The sequence below is a fragment of the Barbatula barbatula genome (genome assembly GCF_947034865.1).
Source record: "Barbatula barbatula genome assembly, chromosome: 9".
In the NCBI taxonomy this organism is placed as follows: Eukaryota; Metazoa; Chordata; class Actinopteri; order Cypriniformes; family Nemacheilidae; genus Barbatula; species Barbatula barbatula.
Window position 1 is genome coordinate 25,136,042 of NC_136772.1, and position 27,978 is coordinate 25,164,019.

Genomic DNA, 27,978 nt, shown 5'->3' on the forward strand with positions numbered 1-27,978 from the left:
GTAGTAGGGTGTGAAGGTTCTTGATGGGGTGTAGGAGTGTAGTAGGGTGTGAAGGTTCTTGATGGGGTGTAGGAGTGTAGTAGGGTGTGAAGGTTCTTGATGGGGTGTAGGAGTGTATTAGGGTGTGAAGGTTCTTGATGGAGTGTAGGAGTGTAGTAGGGTGTGAAGGTTCTTGATGGGGTGTAGGAGTGTAGGAGGGTGTGAAGGTTCTTGATGGGGTGTAGGAGTGTAGGAGGGTGTGAAGGTTCTTGATGGGGTGTAGGAGTGTTTTGTAAATTGTGTTTTGTAAAGAATTGTGTCATAATAAAATACATAAAAAATTATTGGTTGGTTATAAACGTTCCCTTATTTTCAAATCTCAATGTTGACAGGTTGAGAGGGAGTGATAGTAATTATAACATCTAACATTGTTAGTCTGAATAGCCCCTTGTATATAGTTTGCATTATCTTTACCGTCTTTTTTTGGAATGTTATTTCGCTTTAAATATAAAATACATTAATTATTTGAGTTCACATTTTTCAGTTTTATTAAAAATGTATTTATTTGATGTTTTTTTATTGTTCACTCCTAACTATTATTATGTTTACTTTCTAAATAAAAACCTGGAAGCAATGTCTGGATTTAGTAACATTAAAGATATTTAATGACATTTAAACAATAAGTTTGTAGCATTTAAACATTACAAGAATTTATTGACATTAAAACAGCGCGTTACATAAATGACTTCCGGGTTGAGGTCAGAATTAGTTGACGAAAATCCGCTTGGGCCTCCACTGGAAGTGACGTATTTCCGCCAGCCCCTATTGGCCATTTGCGCCATTTGCGTCGCTGTCAGTCAAGCTAGTCTGACTAGCAGTTGGTGTTTACGTGAGTTCAGAGTGCTGTTATTAAATCTGTTGAAGTGCTCAAATGATCAGAATTTAGATCGAGAGATCAGTCGCTGGAGATCAGACTGCAGTCATGAGGAGAAGTAAAGCAGAAGTGGAGCGCTACATTTCATCCGTTTTCAGCGCTTCTCCCTCACAGAGAGAGGTAAGACGAGCCGGTACACGCGCTCGCGCACACACCGAAGCAGGCACGCACGCACATCAACACACACACACATCAACACACACACACACATCAACACACACATCAACACGCACACCAACACGCACACCAACACACACATCAACACGCACACACACACACACACACACACACACACACACACTCACAGGCCTGCTCATGATGTCTCTCTCTCTCACACACACACACACACACACACACTCACAGGCCTGCTCATGATGTCTCTCTCTCTCACACACACAAACACACACACAGGCCTGCTCATGATGTCTCTCTCTCTCACACACACACACACAGACACGCTCGTGTTCAGTCTATAAAAGTGTTACACACGTTAACAACAACAACATCTGAGTGTTCAGTTAATAGAGCCGGAAACGCGCCAAAAAAGTGTTTTCAGCCACGAGGACAGAAATGAACTGTCTGTCTTTCAGCCCTGTCTGTCTCTCTTCTTTATATTCTTCATCTGTCAGGTTTACATCCGTCTTGTATTTTGATTCTAATATTTTGATCATTAACAGGAAATAAACTAAGAGTTACGTTCAAAAATGCGGAAACGTGACGGATAAAAGTTTTCCTGTTAGACAGACACTTTGCGACATGTTCACACTTTTAATCTTTGTCTATTTAAACAAAGAACGTTTATAAATATGACTTATTTTTCACTGTGTATACATTGTATTTCTTACATTGTTTTTATCATGGTTATTTTACATAATGATTTGAATCGCATCCAGAATAAAAGTCGAATTGTACGTGAATGTGTTTATAAATCCAAAATGAATACGTACACAGACATTTATTATGTAAACAGACTTTTATTCTGGATGCGATTAATCGTTGCAGAACCCAAGACCTGTTCTTTTATCATCCTACAGTGTTCAGGGCCAAAACTGATAAATAAATGTATAATAATTGTTTGTTTGAAGCGTGTGCTGGTTTCATGTTATTTACAGTGTGGATGGAGCTGAAGGAAGTGAGAGAGAAAAGTTCATGCTATGTGACTAGTATTATGTTATTGTGATGAAAATGCAGCTCAAGCTTCTTTTGTTTCTTGCAGAAGCCGGTTAAAGGATTTCTGTTTGCAAAATTATACTTTGAAGCTAAAGAGTATGAACTTGCCAGAAGGTAAATTCTTTAGCCCAGTTTGTTTTTCTCAGATGTTTCTAAAGGAGTTTTTAACCCCGTCTCTCTTTCTCCGTCACACACAGACATGTTTCAGATTATTTAACAGTTCAACCAAAGGACCCTAAAGCACACAAGTTTCTTGGACAACTCTTTGAACGTGACGGTGACGTTGACAAGGCTGTGGGATGTTACAAGGTACCTGAATATTGTTTACATATATTTAAATACATGTTCACTGTGTCCCTGGGAAATAAACACTCTGCAGACATCTTTTTAAAAAAGTAAAGGGCTTTAAAAAGTTAAATTCACACATGGTTCTGTCTTATCGCACAATCGTTTGTTATCAGATTTTGAGTTATAATTTGTTCTTAATAGTCAGCTTACAGATGGTCTGAAGTTAACTTCTGGTCTCTGTTTGTTTTATATGAATAATAATTACTCTGAAACTCAGATAACCAATATATGGATTTTATCTGATATTTTGGAAAATTCTTTTAGACTTTGTTTAAATCTCATTGCATTTTTTTGTACTGTATAATTTTTTGGCGTGAAATAAGCTTTTTTTGCAGATTGCGATAAAAATTCAAGATTAACAACACATTTACATTCAGGGCTTCACCATATAACACATGTTTCTGAATCTCTGTTGCTTGAGTGTTGTCTATCTGATGTGTGTTGTAGCGTTCAGTGGATCTGAATCCAGCCCAGCGAGATCTGGTTCTGAAAGTGGCCGAGTTGCTCTGTAGTAAACCGCTTCATGACAGTCGAGCGCAGTTCTGGGTGGAGAAGGCTTACAGGCTGCTGCCGGGTCATCCGGCTGTGTTTGATCTGAGGGTCAGTGCAGTAACGCATAGAGTTTCAACCCGCTGCAGTGTTTTATATCTCCCTTGATGCCGGTGCTTGTTTGTTTCAGGAGAAACTTCTGAGCGCTGAGGGACAGAAGGGTTTCACTCAGCTGTATGAGCTGCTGGAGTCTGAACTCAAGCTTCGTCCTCATGATGTTAACATTAACAGCAGATTAATTCAGCTGTACAGCTCAGACGGACGCTATGATGACGCTGTCAAACACTGTCTCGCTGTGGAGAAGAGCGGAGCTCTCAGAGACAGTCTGGACTGGTACAAGGTCATGGTCGAGACTCTTCAGGTAAGCGATGGATATTTGTACATTTCATGTTAAAATCCCAGACGTGCAAAGACCGAATACATTGGTCCATAAACATCAAAGACACAAAACGCACAGCTGGACTCGATATGAAAGAGCTCGCTTTCAGACACTGTTATTGATAGTGTATGGTTTATATCAGCTATTCACAGAGAAATACAAGAGAAGGAAGGAGAAACCTATGCAGTGGTCTAATGGGTCGGATGTGTGATTTGTCTCTTACAGGATTATCTCCGGCAGCCGAGTGTGTTGAACAATGAGCAGACGTCTCGCAAGATTCAGAAAGATCTCTTACTGTCACACTGCAGTCTCGTGAGACTCACGCTGAAGATGAACAGCAGTCAGGAGAGCGCTGATGTTCTCTGCATGTGAGTTTCTCTTCTGTCGCTCCTTAATAAAACAAAACTGTAGTGCTGTTTGAACTGTGTTATGTGTGTGTGAAGGGTTAGGTCTACTTTCTGTCAGCAGAGACTGCGTGTTTTATCTGAACCATGTGCGGTCTTGACACTCGACCGAGCCCAAACAAGCTGACGAGAACCTTGAAAACACCACCAACCGTCTGATGCTGGCCTACATCATCCAAAAATAAAAATAAATGTTCTGTTTGCAGTTTCGATCGTGTGATGCAGTCTCTGAAGAATACAGCCAGAAATACAGCGGATGATCTGTCTGAGATGTTCACAGAGATGAGAGCTCATCTGTACCTGTATGCTGGACATCTGCTGATGAAGACCGCTCATGACAAACAGCAGTGGAGATCTGTGCTTGATTTAGCAGCGCTGTGTTATCTCATTGCTTATCAGGTACACCAAAACTATATCACAACATTTTCTGGTATTTCTAACAATGATGATTTAAATACAGTACCATTCATTCACCAATGTTTTTGATCCAAAAAGTGAATTGATTATATATCAAAATAATGATCAGGTCTAGCAAGGTCTATGAGAGGGTTTGAGAGCGAGCCGTGGAGGTAAACCTCTCTTCCTGACCCCAGGAGGTGCTTTAGTTAGAGACTATAGGCTGCGGTCTTTTCTCGTTCCATGCCTTGAAGCAGAAGCGGTGCGACCGGTTTCACCAGCAGCTGAACTTTTCCCTGCATCCTCATTGCCAGCACTCTGCTCTCCGTTTGTTCCACACTAGGCGCAACAATGTAATATTTTTGTGACATTTAAAATGAACCTAACCACGGTGAAGTTCAGGGAACCTGATATATCAGTCTTTTACCTGAGACACTACGGGATCATTTCAAATCTATTCAAAGCGAGAACAAACAAAATGCAAATTCTCTGGTTAAGGTTTATAAGGTTTAAGTTATCTTTACATCGTGTTGTGAACATGCAGAAAAATGTAATTATTACAAACTTAAATCAACATAACATATTTACACACCCCCTTTCTTTTTTGCTTTAAACTCTATAAGCAATAAAATGTTTACTCTTTCATATAGTATATAAAATATATTAATATGGTCTTGACATTCACCTTTTCTGTTGGTTCAAATTAATTCGCACATATTTGCTCTGGTGTATTCAGAGTTTTTAAACAGTCGTTTTAGCATCAATCAATAAAAAAGCTTCTCTGCCTCTTTGAAATATCAACTGCATTCAAATATACAGTATAGACACGCAGTAGTTTAAGACTATTTGAACACCTTTCAAACAATTATAATTATGGACAATGTTAACCCATTTGATACTATTCCACAGAATTATGTAGATTTTCCCCCAAATTTTTGTGCAGAATTAACATGAAAAGTCTGCAGATTCCATAAGGCCTTGCTTATGAGGAAAAACAACTTTAAAAAATACTTTATGTGAGCAAAACCTATGAGAGGAAAGATGTACATAGAACAGGAAAACTAAAAGTACATCTTTTAAAAATGTAAGTTCCCAACAATGTGCATAAGCAGAGAAATTTCTATTAAAAATGATGTTCCATCCCTTGTCTCATATAAGTGACTTAATATCCGCTGCTCCGCACGACCCTCAGTTTCCGGTTGTAGAAACTACACGCAAATGGATCAGGTTATTATGGATCACGATTACTCTTTGGCGAGTAAAGGAAGCCCAAAAAAGCGTAAATGTCGTTTGCTTTTTAAAGGACGACTGTATGACTGTTTTAAACACATAAAACCAAACTTCACTGACAACCTGCGCTTAAAGAATCAAATTTAACCGCCGAATCGTGTGGGTCTTTTCCAATTTCCAAAACACACACACACACACACTTATAAAGGAGAGAGAGAAACACAGGTCAAATATACTGTAAATTCCTATGTATAATAATAAATAAATCCCTCGTCCCGCCTTGCTCGCCACACACACCTGCAAAATGCTATTGAATATTTAAAGAAAACTTTTAACTCAACTAAATGTTGCCGTTTTTCATGTATTATGACTATCAACAAATATTTAACTAACCAAGCAAATAAAACAAAAGCGAATCTAAAGCCCACTGTGGGGCTGTATCATTCTCTAGTGCTAGAGCTCCTTTTTCTTTTTACTTTAGCTGCGAATGGGTCTCGCAGAGATACATGTCTTTAACTTGACTTGATAGTCTTTGTGTGATATAAACAAATTCCTATAATGGGGAAAAATGTTACCGGTGTATCGCAAATGATAATATATTGCCCTTCCCGAATATTTACGCTCCCTCACTTGAAAAATCTCTCAAGTCTTTGGCTGGTCATAGTTCACTCTCTCTGCCTCAGGCTCCAAGACCCAAAGCGAAAGCTTTCAAAGGTGACCTTCAATCCCATCATCCTCTGGAGTTGTTGGCCAGTGATCGTCAGAGTCAAGCGGGTCACATGTTGTTAAATTTGAGCTTGAACGCTGGGCAACTGGTGAAAGAAGTGGTCGAAGCGTTCAGGAATAAGATCGGCCAGAACGATCTTATGGACAAACTCTTCGGTTCACAGACAGAGGAACATCTGTCCTTCATCAGCAACGATGACATCAGCAGCATTAATGCACACGTACCTGAAGTCACCGATCTCACCAAGTGGGACAATGGTAATAATAACAACATCACAATCACTTTTGTTTTGTTCTGTTTATTGTAGGTTCATGTGTATCGTTGTGTTGCAGGTTCGGTGTTGTGTCACGCCGGCTCTCTTCAGCACTTGACGTGGTTGGCTCTGCAGTGGGCTCTGATGGGTCACAGAGTGTCTCTTCAGGATTGGCTCAGACAGCTCTTCCCTCGGCTCACTCTTGAGACCTCCAAACTTGACACTAACACCCCAGAATCCATCTGCCTGCTGGATCTCGAGGTGTGTACTTGATTTTCAAGTCCTTTTTTTACTTTCTTATCTCCACACATTAAAAATAATATCAGATGTGCCGTCTGCGCTCTATGAATCAATGAATGAAAAATTGTTCAAGTAAAAGAGTTCAAAAAACAAGTCTTGATCCACATCTAGATAAGAACATTAGCCGGCCAGAGAATCAATAATTTCCGTCAACATCATCAAATAAAAGATATTCCTCAGATTTTGTGATCCATAAACAACACTGAGACTGTATGAAGTTATCAGCGAGTGGTGCGAATTGATTACAGTCACTTTTGTGAACTGAATGTGGTGTGTGTTTGTTTTATAGGTCTTTTTGTGTGGTGTTGTGTTTACGTGCTACACTCAAATGCAAGAGACTGCAAAGATGAGCACGAGTCATCAGTCACATGAGCCCAGATGCTCTCCCATGAACATCATGAAGCTTCTGTCCTCCGAGAAACAGAGACAGTGGTGGGACGCCGTCTACTGTCTGATTCATAAAAAAACACTGTGAGTAAATTGTCGTCGGTGTCGTCAACATCATATGACATCATCACTTTCTGTGTGTACCTCTGACTCTACATCTGTTTCTTTATTCCAGGCCGGGGATGTCAGCTAATCTACGATTGGTTGTTCAGCACGGGCTGAACACGCTACGGGCGGGGGAGAAACACGGCCTTCAACCGGCGCTGCTTATACACTGGGCCCGGCATCTCACAAACGCTGTAAATCCACCTCAACTGCCATTCACACCCTTCTGTTCTCATGCACTTATTATGATTTGAAAGAGTGCTCAAATTCATCTACAGACTTCAATAAAATAATATGGAGGGTCTGTCCAGCATATGAGAAATGCTTCAGCAGTGCGTTAAAAGAATCCCAGAATGCACCTGGTGAAGTTTGAATTTAATTGGTTCGTTTTTGTGTGAACAGGGTGAAAGGGTGAACTCCTACTATGATCAGAAAGAGTATGCTGGCCGTAGTGTACACTACTGGAAGGTTGTGCTTCCGTCACTTGAGAAAATCAAAAAGAGACGGAGCATCCCGGAACCTCTGGAACCCATGTTCCAACACTTCCAGAGTCGAGACATTAAGGTGCGCTGACAATGCTCATAGGGTTAGGATGATAACTGTGAGTGTGTAGAAATGACTGGATTAATGACTGTCAGTGCTCTTAACTGTAGTCCTCAGATGTGCGTGTCTATGAGGAAGAGGCAGCCATCAGTTTTGCTGCACTGCTTGACATCGAAGGCAACACCGATGAAGCCATCTCACAGCTTCAGAAGCTGAACAGCATCTCATCTAACTGGCATCTCGCTAAGGTGCTTAGACGACAATTTCCGACCTGATATAAAGGGATATCACCTTTAATCATTTTAAGATGATGTGTTTTGCCGTTTGTTTGTCAGATCTATCAGAGACTCTCAGAGGAGGCTGGGAACGGGCTGGAGGAGACTCAAGACCGGTGCGCTAACTTTCTTCGGCAGTTCAGAAAATACTTAAGAAAGATCAATCAGGCCAATGCAGAGGACGTGGAGAAGGTACGACAGACTTTATCATTTCTCAAACGGTACGAAAATATAGGAAGTATTAAGCCAGCCTGCAGATGCCTTTTTAAACAGTAGATAACTAGTGATTTTAAAGGTCATACTTTAATTTAAGGAGTGTCCAACAACAAGTTGATGTACATAATAGGTGTGTAAACTTTTCGTAATAATAGGTAGTTATTGTTACCTTACTTCTCGACTGACTCAAGTGATTCGTTCTGTGATTCATCTGTCTAATCCCCTCCTTTCCGCTAGCCTAGTCTGATGTGATTGGTCAGATGGTTAGTCTGCTGTGATTGGTCTACCACGAATGAGGCTCACAAGCTACAGTGTTTGGGGCTGAAGTTTTTGTGGGCAGTCCTAGCAAAAAGGAGGCGGGGACTTTGTTGTGGCAAAATCGGACTAGGGACGACTCATTTACATGATTCAAAGTCTACTCCCTCTTTTCCAAGCCAAAAACGTTCATTATTATTCATTAACCTTCAGCTTTACATCTTGGCAGACTGCTTACTTTCAAACGCGGGAACAGTTCACACTGCATTAAATGTTGTCTGTGCTATTGTAACCACTGAACCCATGAACGCTCAACTTGCTTTCAAAGTACACTTGTTGTTTATTGCGCTCATGTGTTTTATTTGCAAGTTACCTGTGTCTATGGAGGAAGTGATGGATTTGTTGAATGAAGTTAACCTGCAGCTTGAGGATAACGGAGAGATGGGTGAAGATCATTTTGATCATCTGCTGACATCCAGTCCCAGTCAGCCCACAGAAGCACACGTGAAGTTCTCCACGCCGTCCCCAACCAAAAGCGTCACGTCACCCTCCAAAAGGCCAGTGGTACGTCGTAGCAGAAAACTGCACAAACATGCTTTTGTCATTGGATGAGCAGGACTTACAGTTTTGTGGTACTGTTGTGTCTCAAAGTTTTCCCCTAGAACCCCTCCTCACTGGGCTGAGGATCAGAAGTCACTCTTACAGATGTTGTGTCAGCAGGTCGAAGCCTTAAAGGTCTGTGGCTCGGTTACAATTGAAACTTGAATAAGTATTTTGTTAGAAATACCTATTAGGCTGTAAGCAATTGTGCATTTGAGAGATCTGTTAAAAAGAAAAAAAGAGCCCTGAGTGACATCTCAAGCAGTTTTTTTGTCGATGGCACCTGGGTCAGGCATTTGTTTTACATGTCTTTTTCTTTTGATTGGCAGAATGAGGTCCATGACTTGCGTCACAACTCGTCTGATGCTACAGGATCACCGTATAGGATGTATGGAGAAAGTTACCCTGCTGAAGGTCTCCAGGAAGCTTTTCCAGGGACACAGACATTTCATGGGGTTCCTCTTACAGGTCTGTTTATTGACTTTCTTACGGTCCAAACATGTCTTAAAAGTCAGAGCTCTTTAAAAGGGGTTTTCTTAAGAAATATTTGAAAACATCTTCTATTGCTCATTTTTGGCAGTTGCCACTACAGGGCCCTCGGGATACTACAATCAATCCCCTGCGTATAACTCGCAGTACCTTCTACGTCCTGCTGTCAACGTTACGCCAACAAAGGTAATTGGTTATTTTTACATTTACATTTATTCATTTGGCAGACGCTTTTATCCAAAGCGACTTACAAGTAGTTTTATACAGTGGAACATTACTGCAGAGAAATCAGGGGTAAGGTGCCTTGCTCAAGGGCCCTTCAGTCATGACCTGCTGGCACTGAGATTAGAACCGTCAACCTTCTGATCACAAGCCCAACGCTCTAACCAATAGGCCCACAGCTGACCTTGTTTTTTTCTCAAAGTTTTGTTTGATTGCCTTTGCAGGGTCCAGTTTATGGGATAAATCGACTTCCTCCACAGCAACATGTGTATGCCTTACAACAATCAACACACACTCCACCTCTTCAGTCTACACCCGCATGCATATATCCTCAAGAACAGGTGTTTGGTGCTCCAATTCGATTCGAGTCACCAGCTACATCCTTACTCTCACCATACAGTGAAGAATACTACACTCACAATGTTCCTCAGCCTACAACCAACCCATCGTTGCCTGAGCCTGGATATTTCACCAAGCCAAGTGTTGTAACATCTGTCCAGGCAGTGAGGAGCAGTGAAACCAAGTCGACAGAACCCAAGATGAGCTTTGGGCAGCAGTTCTCCGGGGAGTCTCCTAAGGTTCCAAACTTCGGTGGCATAGTTGCTGCTCCATCAACCTCGGCCACAACCGCATTCAAGTTCAACTCTAACTTCAAGTCTAATGATGGAGATTTAACCTTTTCGTCTACCCAAATGAAAAACAGTGAAAGTCTTTTGGGACTTTTGACATCAGGAATTCCCCTCAAAACTGAAGGATTGTCTGAAGCAAAACATCAGACTCAAGACCAGCCGTCTAGCCAGAGTGGAGTTTTCACCTTTGGTGGTAAAAATACTGCAGGATTTTTATCCACTGATTCTGCTCCTAGCAAAGCAAATATTTTTGGCACGACTGAGCAAACATTTAACTTTCCAAGTGGAATTCAACCTTTACTTGGAAATGCGGAGACGCGAGAAGAACGAAGTGTTGACAGTGATAATGAGAGTACCCACGTGGAAGAGGATGAGGAGGGACCTCATTTTGAACCCATTGTGCCTCTACCTGATAAAGTTGATGTGAAAACCGGTGAAGAGGAGGAAGAGGAGATGTTCTGTAACAGAGCCAAACTCTACCGATTTGAGTCTGATACCAAAGAATGGAAGGAGAGGGGCATTGGCAGCATCAAAATTCTGAAACACAAATCATCTGGGAAGGTTCGACTGTTGATGAGGAGGGAGCAAGTTTTCAAAATCTGTGCTAATCACTACATCACAGCAGATATGGCTTTGAAACCGAATGCTGGATCTGACAAGTCCTGGGTGTGGTATGCCATGGACTATGCGGATGAAATGCCCAAGACCGAGCAGCTGGCCATACGTTTTAAAGCGGCAGACGAGGCGGCGCTGTTCAAATCAAAATTCGAAGAGGGTCAGAAGTTTTCGCTGAAGTCTTCAGAGCAGGAAAGCCAAAACCTAGGGAAAAAATGTGAAAAACAGGTGTCACACAAAGACATGGATATCAAAACTCGCTTTTTAAAAAAAGAGGGTGAATGGGATTGCGACGTATGTGCTGTAAGAAACACCCCCACATCTGCAGCATGTGTGGCCTGCAACAGCCCTTGTCCATCCATTAAGGGTCATACACCTCAGGAGGAAGGAAAAGACTCTGTGCCGTTTGCTCCTTCTTCTAAACTCTTTACTTTTGGACTTCCTGGGGATTCTCTTAAGAATACCCTTACGAATGTCAGCTCATTTGGATCTCAAATCCCTAATACTTTTAAATTTGGCTTAACCGATGCCGTTTTGAGACCTCCGAACTTTGTGACTGAGGCTGATAAACCAGCAGATCAGACTGATTCGTCACAAACCGTGAAAGGGGATGTAACATCATTTTCTTTTGGTTCTGGATTTGGCTCTAAATTTGTAAAGAAAGAGGGTCAGTGGGACTGTGAAATCTGCTTAGTAAGGAACGAATCAACAGCAACTGAATGTGTTTCTTGCAAAGCTCCCTGCTGCACTGGAACAAATAAATCAACGTCGCAAGGTGGGTTGGCTGCCATGTTTGCTAAAAAAGACGGGCAATGGGATTGCGAAACTTGCCTGGTAAGAAATAAGGGTGCGTCCAGCCACTGTGTCGCATGCCAAACGGCGAACCCAAATGGGAAAAGCAAGACCTCTTCTGCACCCTCAAGTTCATCTTTTACCTTTAGTTTTGGTAGTTCTTCCGACCAACCTGCCGCAGCTGGAATTAAAACAGCTTTTAATTCGGGCCCTCCTTTTCATTTTGGTTTGAGTAAAGATAAAACGTCTTCAGAAAACTTCAACTTTGTGCCTTCTACAACTGAGACGGATAACTCATCAAGCAGTTCAACATTTCTGTTTTCCATGCCAATGCCTCCGGGTGGATTCAAGTTTGGCACTGGGGAGTCGGAGGCGAAGTCGTCACAAAATGAATCTGCATCTCAACTCCTCAGAAATTTAGCAGAACAGCACAACGAGAACAATACAGCCACTTCGGATCTGTCTGCAGACAATGTTATTGATAGTGACAATCCTCTTATTAGCGGCAAGTCAAACTCTTTCAGTTTTGCAGACTTGGCAAAGTCCTCACAAGGTACCTTTCTGCTTGGGTCAAAGGATCCCAATTTCAAAGGCTTTGCAGGGGCTGGCAAGCAACTCTTTACTTCATTGCAGATCAGCCAACCATCTGCGGATCAAGAAGATGAAGAAATGTACAAAACCGAGGAGAACGATGATATTCAGTTTGAACCAGTTGTTCAGATGCCTGAGAGGGTTGACCTTGTTACCGGGGAGGAGGATGAGAAAATCTTGTATTCGCAACGTGTCAAGCTCTTTAGATTTGATACAGAAACTGGTCAGTGGAAAGAAAGAGGGGTTGGCAACCTTAAAATACTCAAAAACAATCAAAATGGCAAACTCCGAGTTCTTATGAGGAGAGAGCAGGTGTTGAAGGTATGTGCTAACCACTGGATCACAACCACAATGAACTTAAAGCCCCTCGCTGGGTCAGATCGGGCCTTGATGTGGCTAGCCAATGACTTCTCTGAAGGAGATGCCAAGCCAGAGCAACTTGCTGCTAAATTTAAAACACCAGAGCTGGCAGAAGACTTCAAGAAAAAGTTTGAGGAATGTCAACGGCTCCTTTTGGATATTCCTCTGCAGACCCCTCACAAGCTTGTCAGCTCGGGCAGAACGGCCCATCTTATACAGAAAGCTGAAGAAATGAAAACTGGTCTCAAAGACCTCAAATCCTTCTTAACCTATCAGAGCAAAGACGAGGAAAGAAACGTTACAAGTAACGAGGCCTCTGAATTGGCGGCAAAACCTGACTCTGAAAACACCGGACCCACTTTGGAGTGGGATAACTATGATTTGCAGAAGGAGGCACTTGACGACAGTGCTGACACCTCTGTGTGCGCAACTCCTCTGCAACCTGATCCGCTTCCAAAAAATTTGTTTTGCTTTGGCAAATCGTCTACAGGCTTTAGTTTTAGTTTTCAGCCTATTGTCAGTCCCTTCAAGTCCCCATCTAAGCTGAACCAGAGCCAGCTTTCCACAGGAACAGATGACGAGCAAGAGGTGTCGCAGGAGGAAGAGCGGGATGGGCAGTACTTTGAGCCCATTGTTCCGCTGCCGGACCTTGTCGAAGTCTCGACGGGGGAGGAAAATGAGCAAGTGGTTTTCAGCCACAGAGCCAAGCTATTCCGCTACGACAAAGAACTCTGTCAGTGGAAGGAAAGAGGTATAGGAGACCTTAAAATACTACAGCATTACGAAACTAAGTGCGTGAGACTCGTCATGAGACGGGACCAGGTTCTCAAACTCTGTGCGAACCATTGGATAAATTCAACCATGAACCTCGAACCAATGAAAGGAAGCGATAAATCGTGGATCTGGAGCGCCTTCGATTTTGCTGAAGGGAAGGGCAAAGTTGAACAGTTAGCAGTGCGTTTTAAACTGCAGGAGACTGCCGCTGCTTTCAAACAAATCTTTGAAGAAGCAAAGGACGCTCAGGAAAAACAAAGACTTCTTGCCCAGGTTTCTTCTGGAGTGCTGGCCACCGCCAAACAGACGCTCTGTGGTGAGGCTGCGGTCGCTGTGCTGGAGGAAACAACTAGAGAACGTACTGGACCGTCTGAGGAAACAGACCTGAAACCAGTTGGGACACCTGGTGAAGAGCACAGTACTCAGAACATCAAGACTGTGGTGTCTCCTCCTAAGTTTGTCTTTGGAAAACAATCCGTACAGAAGATCTTTGGTAGCCCTATATCGGCGAAAGAAAAGTCCTCCATTTCACCCTGCTCCAAAGATGAGTCAGGAACAAGTGCCACGAAGTCAAAAGCCTTTGAACAGACCGCAAGCAGTCAGACTGGAACTCCATTCAACATACCAGCTAGAGGTAGGTCTTATTTTCTCATCTTTACTTTGAGTTAAGCTTGTTAAGGTTCTAGTTATTCCACATAACATCATGTTGAACTGGTAAATGGATTTAAAGGGGACCTATTGTGCAAGTCTTTTTTTACTATCTTTACATGAACATAACGGAGTGTCTGCAGTAATTGTAATCGCACACCCTGTGATGGTCAAAACACACCCACCTTTTTAATAATCGCCACAAAAAGAACCCACATTAGTCTGTTGATGAGTTTTTGGTTTAGCAAATGCAGTGTGCGATGGAAGTGATACAACGCTATGTTATATGTCGATCAGGTTGAGAGTAAAAGCAGGCAAAAAGATTTATCTATGACTTGCTGTCGCAGATAAGTAAATGTTGGTGTTATGATAATCGTACAGGTTAACATCGTGATCTATCTTCAAACCCATTTACACTTACAACCCGAGTCGTAATAATCATTCCTCAGTGGGGAATGTTCAAGAAGAGCTTGAACAAGACAGTTGACTTTCTTGAAAGGGCCACAGAGGCAATGAAATAAGGAATACAGCTAACCTACAAAAGTCATCTTAAACAAAAGCGGCAGTAGGAGATCGAGAGAGAAGGGCTGTGACGCTGCTCTCATGAGTCCATTCAATAGTCTTGTCTTTGATTTTATACCATATCACATCACGATGCATCATCAATTTAAGCTGTTCGTGTCCACTTCCCATATTGATTTATTCGTTGCTGCCTGCCTTAATAGAGTTTTCATGATTTCCAGTTCAATTTTAATTTTCAAAACCGCTTAATTCATTGTAGATTTGAGATCTGCTCTCTCTCTCATGTTGCGTCCAGCGTCTCGACAGTGCCTCTCTCTCACATGACAGTGAATTGATTAAAATGTTTGAGTGTTTTCAATATGCGTTCCTCCGTGTACTTTCCTTTCCATGTAAACGTCAACAGTCACAGATGTTATTGCCACAGAAAATGGCTGATCGAGTTTATCATGACTTAAAGCCCCCTAACCCTAAAATCCCCAATAAACCTCAACTGTCCTCTTGAAGGAGCTGTTGGCATTCTCTCAGTAACCTGACGTCACATTGATTGAGTTCTCTCTATCGACTTCTACACTGTCCGCCATTGTTTTCACACTGGACTTCTTGCTGGTTTTTACTGCACATATGCTTTCTGTTGTCCTTATGTTGTTCCAATTGCTTCTATTGTTTACCTCATTCGTAAGTCGCTTTGTCTGCTAAATGACTAAATGTAACTGTTCAGATAGTCAGATATTATAAAAATGACAGCATGAAAAGATACAGTAATACTGTAATGTTTCACAGGTGTATGATTATGGACTAATCATAACGACTGGTAATGCAAATCATCCAATCATGATCAAGGAAAGGAATTTATTATTAATTTCATTGTCTAAATATTCTTAAGCATTTAAAAGGGTGTACTTGCATTATTCTGTCAATGTTGTCTTTAGTGGCATAGAATATTCATAAAATGATAATATTGATAACCACAATAGTTTTTGTGAGACAGTATATTGGCAAACAAAGAAGTTATTGTGACAGGCTAAGAGGTCGCACAGTGGCCACTGAGCACATTCTGTATACCTGAGCTCAAGTTCAAAGTTCGCTCCTCAGTTTTCTCCTGGTCTTTTTCATTTTGGTTAAACTATAAGTGTCAGCAGCTCATTTGCATTAAAGAGACAAACCCAGAAACCAGCTTATAATGCAAGATATAATAAATAATCTGTGGCATGTTTTGAGCTGAAACTTCAGACACATTCTATGTTAAATGAGCTTGTATAAAGGGGCATAATAGGTCCTCTTTAAACTACATGAAGAGTGTTAAACAATCCATCATGTATTTTTTAAGTATATGATTTTAGGATCAAGTAATGTGAAATGATAATTGAGTGGCTCAGAGATGACATACTTTTGTAGACTAACCCAGAAGTAACAGCGTGCTGGAACCCTCGACCGAAAGCCTGGACATTTTTCCCAAAAGAAATGTTGCAAAATAAAGCTCTGTGAAAAACAAATGTTCACGATGTTTACACATTTTGTCTATCCAGATCATCTTTACAAATGAAAAAAATATTTTTTACTTTCGAAGCCGAATTACAATCGGTAGATGTAAAAAGCTGACACGATGCTATAACAGACTACACTTGAACCTCTTACATGCGGGTAGATTTCTTCAGATGCAACATTAAACAGCTGAGATCAGTCACATTCTAATTATGGACTCCGCCGTTATCAGATTCAGTACAATGAATAAAAACGGATCAAATATTTACATTTACTTGATTCAGAGATACTGTGATCTTTCACAAAATGTATAACCGCGACACCTGCTGGACAACAGTGAAAGCACAGATACCTGGAAAATGCAGTGAAGGGTTTTCTCATAAAACCAGGAAAATGAGCTGGGAAAGAGTCAATAGATATGACACTTCTAATTCAGGCACTCTCACAGGCATCCTAAAACATTTTGATCTCTAAACTCTTTTACTATTCAAAACAAAACCTGCTTTTGCCAGCTGTTGTGTGAAAGTTTATGTGGCAATTCTAATCTTTCATGAAACACAATTCTTTCCATAACACCACGTCGTCTTTAACACAAACACAATTATCTTTTAGGTTTGGATTTTAGACTTTTCAAACATAATCCAATGGCATTCTGGAGCTGCACATCAGTCACACAGTTTGAAGCTGAAGGTATTTTAGGCCACTCGTGATTGGCTGGCATGTCTCAGGATCTGAACATTAATCCCGACCAGTCGACGTGTTTGCATGATTGCTAACCCTTTTGTTGTTTGTTTGTGACTTCACTAGAATGGCCTGTTTCAAAAAGGAGCTTTAGTGAAATCTGGTGCCCACTGAAACTGGGTTTTCTGTTTCAGAACGGTGCATAACCTGGTCAAGTATGGCTCGGTCTCCTCTTCTTCTTTAAAGCCTCAGGTGTTTACATGGATAGTTCATTCATTTGTTGATTCATCCAGTACATGTTTATCACACAGAGAAGTGCACTTTTAAAGAAGATCCTGTACATGAGGTCCATTCATTCGTAGGGACTAGCGTTTCTATTGGGAGAGGATTTTGTTGATTGCTGTTAGTGCTGGGACGATACATCTCGATTCACACTTTAGACCTGTCTAGGACGATTCTGAATCTCAAGGCTTTGATTCTGTGTTTTAGGCACAGCTCTTCTGTGTACTATGGCTCTTTGATCAGTAGGAAGTATGGCTCGATCTCAAATCACTACCAGATTAAATCGTTCATAAAGTGCATTTGAAAAAGCATCACTGGTAACCATCCTCATTATAAATGTACTTCATTATCATGTACACCGATAGAATATGCCCTTTGGCATTTCCTGGAACTATGTTGTAAACGGAACTTCTTCTGTGGGACTGGGGAGCCTAATTGTAGTTTCTGTGCGAGAGCGCCCTCTGGCTTTCAGATGTGGTGGGATTTAAGCGTAACTCGTTGAGAAACCGAGCATAGAATTGCACGATTAATGGTGAAAGCCCTAGTTGCCGTTGACATGGTGAATTGTAATATCACCCCTCCATTGATCATGGCTTTTCTTAGTCGTGGCGCATGTGTAAAGTCAGCCTACTCCGAGCTGATGGAACTAACGCAAGTCCTGTTCCAAGTTCTGAAACCTAAAACTTTGTTTCACTAAGTCAGAGTTCACTTTTTAACTCGTAGTTTCACCTCCTTATGGAAACAGGCTCCGGGTCAGAGATCTTCAGCAGTGTTTTGTCTTTGTTGTATATTTAACCCAGGGTGTGTAGCATCAGTGATAATGTTTTGTAGATGTCTGCTAAGCCATTTTATTCCAATGTCTCCCAGTAATGTCAGGTTTTAGAGAAAGACAGACACACATAAGCCGGCAGCCATAGCAATCTGTTGTCCAAGACTGGTTGCCCACTGGAACTCAGCGGGGTTGAGCCTGGTCAGTACCTGGATGGTCAGTATCTGAATGGGAGACCTCCCTGGAAAAACTAGGTTGCTGCTGGAGCTGTTGGTGTTCGTGAGGTCAGCAGGGGGTGCTCACCCTGTGGTCTGTGAAGGTCCTAATGCCCTGTTATAATGACTGGGACACAATCCTGTAAAAAAGCACCGTCCATCGCATGAGACCTTAAACCGAGGTCCTGAGTCTCTGTGATGATTAAAATCACAAGATGTCCTTGGAATAAGAGTAGGGGTGTAACCCCGGCATACTGGCCAAATTCGTCCCTATACATCATCATGGCCTCCTAATCATCCCCATATTTTCTAATTGGCTTGGAACATTGGCTTTGTCTCCTCTCCACCAATAAACTGGTGTGTGGTGGGCGTTCTGGTGCAATATGGCTGCCGTCGCCTCATTCAGGTGGGTGCTGCACATTGGTGCTTGAGGAGATTCCCCCCTTAAATGTAAAACGCTATATAAATGGTTTAGCATAATTAATTACTATTTATTATTATTTGTACAGCATGGCAGCGTTTGTATGGCAGTTGATCCGTGACAGTTTTAGTGCTATTAGACATTGTGAGATTTCATTTTGTATGCATGGTAGAAAACCGTTGATGGTTGTTTTATTATTTTGAGGAATTAGCAACTGTCCCATCAGGTGGAGGATGAATATTCTTGTACGTGGCGCTTTCTTGTGTTGCTTGCTTAGTGTTATAATCACAATATCTGTAAAATGAAGGGTTGTGTTCAATAAAGCCCACAGTGAGCAGTTATCAAACTCCACAATTCACTACACTTTTCCAATGATTCAGATTTACAGTCATGGGCGTCGGGAGCACCACATTTTTATTACGAGCTTCAGTTGTGCGGTGTGAAAAACGTGTGACTAGAAGTTTTGATGCTATATGACAGGTTTGAATCCCCCATTTGCAAATCTAACTCTTCTTAATTTTCCCAACACATATTTAGGGCCCTATGAAATCCATTTTTTCCCCCAAATTCCGTTTTAATTTCTCCTAAACAGAACCGTATATTCACAAGTTGCTGTTTATATGGGTCTATACTACAGCTGATGGTTATACCTAGTATTACATTTTCTATTTATTTCTCGCAGCAGCAACAATCTGCCTCTATGTATTGAATTTTAAATACCAGAAGGAAAATGAGTACAAAATATTTATTGTATATAGTTTTAGATGATTACTTTTGTTATTATACTTATTATGATCCCCGATTATTACTGACTTGTCTATAACAATGGTTAAAACACTTCATCGTTTCATCAACCACAACACACATATTCTTCCCACTGATCTTGTTCAGTACGGCTTCCATGTGTGTGTTGCTCAAAGGTAAGTGGGTTAGACGAAGGATGCTTTCATTTTGAGGCAGTGGTCCTCCTTGCTTGCAGTACTTTATGAGAAAACTTTTTCAGTTTTTTGGAAGACTTTACAGTCTCAGATGGTCTCTTCGACATGATCGTCTCAACTTTGAATAAATGTTTATAAATATGGCGTAATTCCACGCCTTACTAACGTCACGTCATCACACATATACGGCGCCTCATACAAACAGGGAATGTGCAGTTCTGTCATTTTATTCGTCAGTTAATGAAACCATAGTATTTGTACATTTTTTGGGTTTTGAAAATGATTTAATCCAAAATTTTCCAAATTCTGTGACAATCCGTGTTATACAGTAAATTCAGTTTTTATGTCTGGATTCCGCGATTCCGTCCGTGCTTTCTCCGTGTTGGAAATCATAGGGCCCTACATATCACAACATAGTCATTTGTTTTCATCAAAATGAAAGAAATATTTGAACAGGTGTTTAATAATATAGTGTATGGTAAAGTTCCACCGATTGTTCGGCAACTGAAAATATTCTGCTGAAAATAGCAGAAAAAGCATGTTCAGTGTTCACTAAGTGAAATGGCCAAAAAGATTTGACCGAACATGTGTGATATGATCACAGATCATGTTGTCGGCACTACCAGGTCATGTAGATTCATCGCTCTCATCCAACTCTCTGCTCTCGGCCTACAAGCCCCCCACATCTTCATTTACTGATACAGACTTATGTAACCGCATAAGATCCCTGCGCTCTGCAGTCAAACAACAAGGGAAATAATCACTCTCATGCACGTCCTCCGGATGGGTTTCATTTACATTGAGTCATGCAGCAGACGCTTTTTTCCAAAGCGACTTACAAAGAGTTCGGGGAGCAATAAGCGATATGTCATATAAAGAGCAATAGTAGTTCCACGACTCTAGAACCATCTTCCTCATGCCACAAGATCATCAGGCATTCTGTAGTTGTCTTTAAGAACTTCTCTTTTCCATCAACATCTGAACCATTGGTACGATCTGCTACTGCCCTCCCAAAAAATAAAAGGAAATCATATCTTGGTATACTGTGGTAGGTTAACTGAGATCAGTTGAACTGCACCTGCGCATTGTTGTTCTATTGTTTTCACCTCATTTGTGAGTGGCTTTGGATAAAAGCGTCTGCTTCTTGACTAATTGTAAATGTATTGCTCGAGCAGCAACCAGCGCAGAGAGAGAGAGAGAGAGAGACACACTTTATTAATGCATCAGACGTGATCTGCAGCGTGTGGATATATAAACTTGTGTACTGGAGCGGGTGGTCTGACAGAAGCCCTGCCGCTCGCGTCATCCTTTGACATCATACAGCGGTCGTGTGCACACAGTTCCCTGAACTAACCAACTTGTCAAAGCGAACCCTCTGAGAGGATGGTGTCAGTCAGACTTGAGATGTTTTTTTCTTTCATTTTGCAGTGGATCCTATAATAATCCAACAGTTTTTGTTTTATACATATTTTTAACTTATATTGTTGAAGGACTCTTTTTAAAGGAAGTGTTTTGTTTTAGGGTTACAGCGTACAGTACGTGATTCTTATAGCAGTCAGATATGGGCCTAATTTAGCCTGCTTGTGTTGCTCAATTTTATTTTAAGTTCTATTGTATTATATTGAAAAGCAAGACAAAATATAAAAAGCATTTGACCATTCAGTTTATACAGTAGTGAAAAGATTGGCTGAATAAATAGAAGATATATGAAAAGCATTTTTATTCGTCTTCGGCCTAGAGTTTTAATTTCTGTGCATCCGTAGTTAGGGGTTGAAGAGAGGTCTTTTGTCCCAATTATTTGGCATCGGATTATTAATATGAATTAATATTACACATTATTATTATTGTATAATGTATGTTGTTTAAGTTATCGAGCATTCCTCAAGTGTCCAATATCATTGATCTTGTAAAGTGAGTGCGTTCTGTCCCAGCCACAGACAATGGTTCTGACGCCCATGTTCACCAGATGTGTAAGAAACAGTGAGGTGTGACGGTTGAGAGCTCTTTCTAACATGAGTGTGTTTGCATGGGTGTGGATTTACTGCTTGTGTGAAAGGGTTACTTCAGCCAAGGAACAACATTTCCCAACGTTTTACTCACTCAAACCACCCTGACTGAATATGGTTTTCTTCTTGAAGAATAATGCAGTCGAATAATCATAATAATAATAATGCATTTTATTTAATGGCGTCTTTCAAAACACAAACATAAAATAAAAGTACAAATTACTGAACAAACACTCTGCATGTACAGATAAATTGCAGTAAAGACTCTTTCTGATATCTAAGGGAATGGAGTTCCATAAGCGGGGGCAGCACAGATAAAAGATCTCACACCCATGGTAGTAAGTCAAATCCACTAGAGGTACCACTAGAATCGGGAGTGAATGGGGACCAAAGAAGTGCTCGACAAAGGTCTTCTGAAGCCAAAACATGCACTTGTTTAAGAGAAATCTCCATATTGACAGCGCTGTAAACCATAATGTGTAGGTTCTGTTATCCCTCGGCTGCCTGTGAACCAGAAGCTTGTTTTTCCGGCAAATGACGGTGAAGTGTTGAAAGTTCTGGTGATGAATGCAGCATTTCTCGTTTTGTTCCAATATAATACAGTCTCCTCTGTGCGTGAGCTTTTGTCAACATCCTTTGCAAGAAAAACAAGCCTCAGGTTCACGTGCAGCCAAAGGATCATTTCTCATATATAAACACATGGATTGGCTTCAGAGGACCTTTGTTAAGACCACGAAGCCGTGGCGAGCACTTCTTTGATGGATGGATGCACTTTTTGGAGCTTCAAACATTTGCCTCCCGTTCTATCGCTTGGAAGTAAAAGGATACCTAGTGTTAAACTCCTCTGCATTATTCTTCAAGAAGAAAGTCATATTCAGTGAGGGTGCCTTGAGGAAGTTAAACATGGGGAAATTTAGTTTCTTGGCTGAAGTACCCCTTCAAGTGTTTGGAGAACTCATCTGACTCCTCAGGTGTTAAATTCATATGAAGCTGTGATGATGTTGAGATGAAGCTGGTGTTTGTTTGTTTTTGTCCTTTAGTTTCTCCTCAGAACGTTTGTGATGATGTTGAGATTGTATTTGAACGAAAGCCCACGGAAGAGCAGGCTCAGCTGGCTGCCAAACTTAAGCTTCCTTCATCCTTCTTCTGTTACAAGAATCTGCCAGGATATCTCAGTGATGATGATGATGATGGTAAGAAGCTTTTATTACACCTGCACCTGCACATTGGTGTATTTTTATTGTAGTTTTGTAGCCTGTCGTGTTAAAGAGCAAACATAGACTCATGCTTTGAGCTTATGAATGAAGTACACAGGTAATAGTGTGTGGATGATGAATGCTTCATCTGCACTGTGTATTTCCTCAGTATTATTTGACAACATGTTTCAGTAGTTTTATGTGTGTTGGGTTAGCCATCATAAGGAGACATGAGTTCAGTTTAACTTAAAATAATAAAATAATTTATGAAGCCGATTAATCTCATGAAGCCCAAGACTTCTGGCTTTGTCTTAAACAAATACATATCAGGGTTAGGGCGATGAATTGTGCAATTCTTATGCTCAGTTTAAAAATATGCAATATCCAAACATGGGCCACAGAAGAACAACGATTTTCACACGTAGTTCTTTCAAAAGGCTTATTCTATCGCTGTTCCAGTGAGATGATTACAATCACAATCTGATGCAAAAATGGGTTTTGGGCCCATCACACATTGGTTTTCTGTCAGTGTGGACTAGCACAGACTCGTCCGGACTGAAAACAGGGCAAAGATCTGAGCGTGAAGTGGTGCCAACCAAAACATGTTTACATCAGATGTTCATTCACTTCTAACCGAGACATTAATACTGAGAGCTTTCATGCAAACAGGAAATGTTTTTTTTTTTCAGTTTGCACATGATGGTTGGTGGGTTCTGCTGTTTTATGTAAATGTAAATCTCTGTTGTACAGATGAAACGTATGAAAGTGCCGTGAAGAGTCTGAGAGGAAAACTCTATCCTGACGGAGGTGAAGGAGCGTCTGATCCAGGTGAGTCACATGACATTATTCTAGTTAAAGGCTGCGTCCCACATCCCTCGTTCACTATTCTCTTGATTAGTTCACGTGAATGAGCGAATGAAAACCAGTGGGTGAATGCGGCCATCATCTGCAGTCTGGGAAATTGGTTTAGCGCGGGCCTTACGATGAATGGCTAGCAGCTAGCCGTGTGTACACACTGTTACTATGATGCATGATGGAATTGAACGAGTGCTGTAGAACTGGCATTCAATTCATCACACACGTGTTTACATCACCACAAATATCATAACTGTTATTATCTACTGCTGTAACTGAGACCAAGATAGTGGGGGTTTGTGAATTGGGTTAGGGTTCGGTTCGGTTTGTTATGTTCAGGGAAAGGGGACTACTGACAAATAAAAATAACAACAAATAGCCAAGCTCCAAGTCACAGTGATGTTTGTTCTATTGCAGAGCGGTTGATGAGTTGGGGGTAGTAGGGGTGTAAATCAGACAGTTTATCACGTAATGATACGATGTGTTATAGATTTTCTCCACGATTTATCAAGTTTTTGTTATATTACATAATATTGATAGGGCGTTATCAAGAGTGTTGTTTTTCTTGTTTAGACTGCATTGTGGTGTGGGAGAAGAAAGCGACACCGGATGAGGAGGAAAGAGCTCGACGTCTCCAGCTGCCTCCCACCTTTCTGTGTGGAGTGAGCAGCGACTCTGAACCTGAGGCCGATAGACACGACGACTTCATGACGGAGTTCAATAAACTCAAACATACTCAGGTCACGTTCATTCACCGCTCAATCATCTTTCTTCTGTTAGTCAAACGCGCTCTTCATGTTGATGTGTGTCGAATCTCTACAGGTCAAAGAACACTTTTCCCACGATGCTGCTGATATCAGATCAGTGAAGAGTGTGAGAGAGCAGACTGATGCCGGACGTCCCATCGACCTCTCCAGCAAGAGCGGCGCTGAACCCGACACAAGTGAGCGTCGGATTGACTGAATCCCTCGGTGTTTAGTGGAGAACATGCCTATGATTTTTGTCTTTCTCTTCTGTCACTCAACAGCGACTCCATTCAGCTTTGGCACTACTGCCGTATCCTCTTTTGCTGACTTGGCAAAAAGTTCAGGCGATTTTACTTTTGGTAAAAAAGGTGAGACTGAAGCTACAACAACAGCTCTTAAATTCACCATTGTTCACTGTTCACACCTACATCAAAACTACACGCAATCCTTCATGAAAATCAAACGGTGATTTACCACTGACGTCAGTAAACCGTTAATCAAATGATCAAACCACCCCATAGAAACAATACAACATAGATAGTGTGAAGAACAATACAATGAAAGTCATTGAGTGAGTGATGACTCTGTGCGAATCACCGCGCCTGACTGCTGCACATGCCTGTTGTCAAATCTATATATCTGTAAGTAAGGTTATACATGTACAGAGAGCCGGTTGTTATGGAAGAATAATCCCCTTCAGTGTGATCAGGATCCTTGGAATGTAGCCGTGTAATAAATATAAATACAAACTTTTTATGGTTACTGAACATTTCGAACAACACGCATCTTTGTGTCATTGTTTGGAAACCCTTTCTCTGCAACTGAAACCACAGGTGAACATGTGTCCCAACACATCCTTACTGAATTTCACTGTATGTTAGTTTATCCACCAACCAGCTGTTTATATTAGTAGATGATATCTGAAAGCTAACAATAGGCTACTGATAATAACTCCGACTTGATTCCTTCTGCAGAGTCCGAGTTTTCCTGGGCAAATGCGGGAGCGTCAGTGTTTGAAAGAGTTCAAGAGCGAGAAGAAACACGACATGATGGGGAGGAAGAGAACAGCGATGAAGAAGCACCTAAAAATGATGACATCCACTTTGAGCCCATCGTTTCTTTACCAGAGGTATTTCAAGCAGCTTTACACACTCAGTATAATGTTGCTCTTTTACTAACCTCTGCATGTATTCATCACTTTATTATTACAACACGTGTCACACATACTGTAGTTGAAAACATGACGGCCAGAAAGCAGGAAGAACGACTAAACCTCAGCCGACTGGTGAATGAATGAGCACACGTCACTGTTTACATTCATATGTTTGAAGGCAGTTGCAAAGTTTGTCTGTAAATACATTTACATTTATGCATTTGGCAGATGCTTTTATTCAAAGTGACTTACATTGCATTATCCTATACATTTATACAGAGGTATCTGCAATCCCCTGGGATCCAACACACAACCTTGCGTTGTTAACACAATACTCTTACCGCTGAGATACAGGAGCTATATTTTGTTACCCAGAGAGGAGCTGTGCGCTGCGTGAGACAAAGAAATAAAGGAATACATTGACATTTACTTTAGATGTTTGATGATTTTGCAGATATAACTGCGGTTTTAGCAGTTCAATAGAATGACATTACAGTGCTGTTTCCTTCTTTTAAATCTGACAACAGAAGGAGAAAATATGTAAATGAGTATTAAAATACAGCACTGTACACAAGAGTTCAGAGAGTACAAAACAATGGATGTAATTGATCTGCTACTTTGTGTGCGACGACATTCCAAATACTGTAAATATGTGTAATATGTCCAGCCAGCTGAATGTACAGTGTTCATTAATTAGTCAATTATTGCACATGAAATATTGATTTGTATTCAGACGTCCAATCACAGTTATTTACTTGCAGTCCTTACTAGTTAATGAACAACCCATTTTACTCCGATTTTCTGACAGTCCTTTGTCCTTCAATAAGGTTCACTTATCTTGACCTCTCAAATTCAACTCCACACTGTTGTTATTGTGAACACGCCCTTTTCAATGAATGATCCAATTTCACAGAATTAGCAGCATGCATGTCATGCATGGTTTTCTACAACTCTTCTAACCCGACTAATCAAATATTTGCCCATTTAGAACAGTGACTGATCTGTTTAGTGATGTTGGACTGCTAGTATTGTGAACATAACTGTGTATTTAAGTCATGTGTCAGTAATGAGCATGAATCTGTTACATGTGTATGTGTGTTGTCTTTATATAGTGAACTCCATCACCATGATAATACTGTATAACATGGTAAAAGCTTCATTAGTTACCGCAACATGAAAATGTGCTACCATCACATGTTTAATTTAAAAAGCATGCAGGAATATTCGTAAGCGTTCTGACTGTGATAGAGCTGATGCGATGTTCAGACCGTTTCTTTTGTCTCCTCAAGGTGGATGTGAAGTCTGGTGAAGAGGACGAGGAGATTCTGTTTAAAGGGAGAACCAAACTTTTCCGCTGGGACCGCGATCTCGGCCAGTGGAAAGAACGTGGAGTTGGAGACCTCAAGATCCTCTACCAACCTGTAAAGAAGTGCTACCGTGTTCTTATGAGACGAGATCAGGTGCTCAAAGTGTGCGCCAACCACGTCATGACCAAGAGCATTGAGCTGAAGCCCATGAACACCTCCGCCAACGCACTGGTGTGGACGGCTACAGACTACGCCGGTAAGACAGAGAACGCGTTTCACCTCTTCATGGGTCTTGTTTGCCAAGTGATGTCATTCATGTATTTATATTTTTCACAAACAGAGGGAGATGGTAAAGTGGAACAGCTCGCAGCCAAATTTAAGACTCCAGAGCTGGCCGAGATCTTCAGACGGACGTTTACAGACTGTCAGAGTCGCATGTCGCAGGCTGACTCTTCTCAGATGTCCCTAGCTGAGGGACTTTCAAGAGAGACCAACCCCGTGGTGTTCTTCAGTATCGCCGTAGACGATGAGCCAATCGGACGGATCACAATGGAGCTTTACGCTCACATCGTTCCTAAAACCTCCGAAAACTTCCGAGCTCTGTGCACCGGAGAAAAGGGCTTTGGTTTCCAAGGCTCGGTTTTCCACAGGATCGTTCCTGACTTCATGTGTCAGGTAACAATAACAGCGTCACTTTTGAATGTTTCTACATATTGATGAAAAGTGTCTGATCATCTGCTTTCTCAGGGGGGCGATATCACCAACCGGGACGGAACGGGAGGGAAATCCATCTACGGATTTAAGTTTGAAGATGAGAACTTTGACGTGAAACACACAGGGCCCGGCCTGCTGTCTATGGCCAATCGTGGAAGAGATTCCAACACCTCTCAGTTCTTCATCACTCTGAAAAAGGCCGAGCACTTGGACTTCAAGCATGTCGCCTTTGGCTTTGTCAAAGATGGTATGGATATGGTGAAACGCATGGGAGAACTGGGCACAAAGGATGGCAAACCTACGAAAAAGATAACTATTATAGACTGTGGACAATTGTGAGCTTTTCATTTCTATCCCACCGTTTAAACATGCGTGGGAACTTTGCTTTTATTTTCTTTCTTGTCTCGATGTTCATGTATCAATAAAGTTACGGCACTGAGACTCAGTCCGGCAATATCGTTTCATTCAACCTTTGTGGGATAAACATTGTTTCATTGCAATACCTTCTGTGTGCATGTTAT

At 41.3% G+C, this 27,978-nt stretch overlaps 1 protein-coding gene across 1 annotated transcript; it reads left to right on the forward strand.

Annotated features, from left to right (window-relative positions):
* The first annotated feature begins 773 nt into the window (after nucleotides 1-773).
* ranbp2 (RAN binding protein 2) lies at nucleotides 774-27,911 on the forward strand. The gene is made up of 28 exons (XM_079464878.1): nucleotides 774-1,033; nucleotides 2,130-2,197; nucleotides 2,281-2,392; nucleotides 2,879-3,031; nucleotides 3,111-3,341; nucleotides 3,585-3,727; nucleotides 3,970-4,162; nucleotides 6,073-6,373; nucleotides 6,449-6,630; nucleotides 6,959-7,140; nucleotides 7,232-7,355; nucleotides 7,564-7,725; nucleotides 7,815-7,952; nucleotides 8,040-8,171; nucleotides 8,820-9,014; nucleotides 9,102-9,185; nucleotides 9,380-9,518; nucleotides 9,631-9,725; nucleotides 9,986-14,156; nucleotides 22,527-22,679; nucleotides 23,433-23,510; nucleotides 24,111-24,277; nucleotides 24,360-24,480; nucleotides 24,565-24,651; nucleotides 25,258-25,412; nucleotides 26,726-26,999; nucleotides 27,084-27,418; nucleotides 27,491-27,911. The coding sequence occupies exons 1-28, from the start codon at nucleotides 962-964 to the stop codon at nucleotides 27,794-27,796; spliced, it is 8,553 nt and encodes a 2,850-aa protein (XP_079321004.1). The 5' UTR covers nucleotides 774-961; the 3' UTR covers nucleotides 27,797-27,911.
* The last annotated feature ends 67 nt before the right edge of the window (nucleotides 27,912-27,978 follow it).

Bases quoted from the DNA above. Each gene is read 5' to 3' on its own strand.
- ranbp2 (XM_079464878.1), top strand. From the start codon at position 962: ATGAGGAGAAGTAAAGCAGAAGTGGAGCGCTACATTTCATCCGTTTTC. The intron at 7,726-7,814 runs GTGCGCTGACAA...TCTTAACTGTAG, and splicing joins TCCAGAGTCGAGACATTAAG to TCCTCAGATGTGCGTGTCTA. The intron at 9,186-9,379 runs GTCTGTGGCTCG...TTTGATTGGCAG, and splicing joins AGCAGGTCGAAGCCTTAAAG to AATGAGGTCCATGACTTGCG.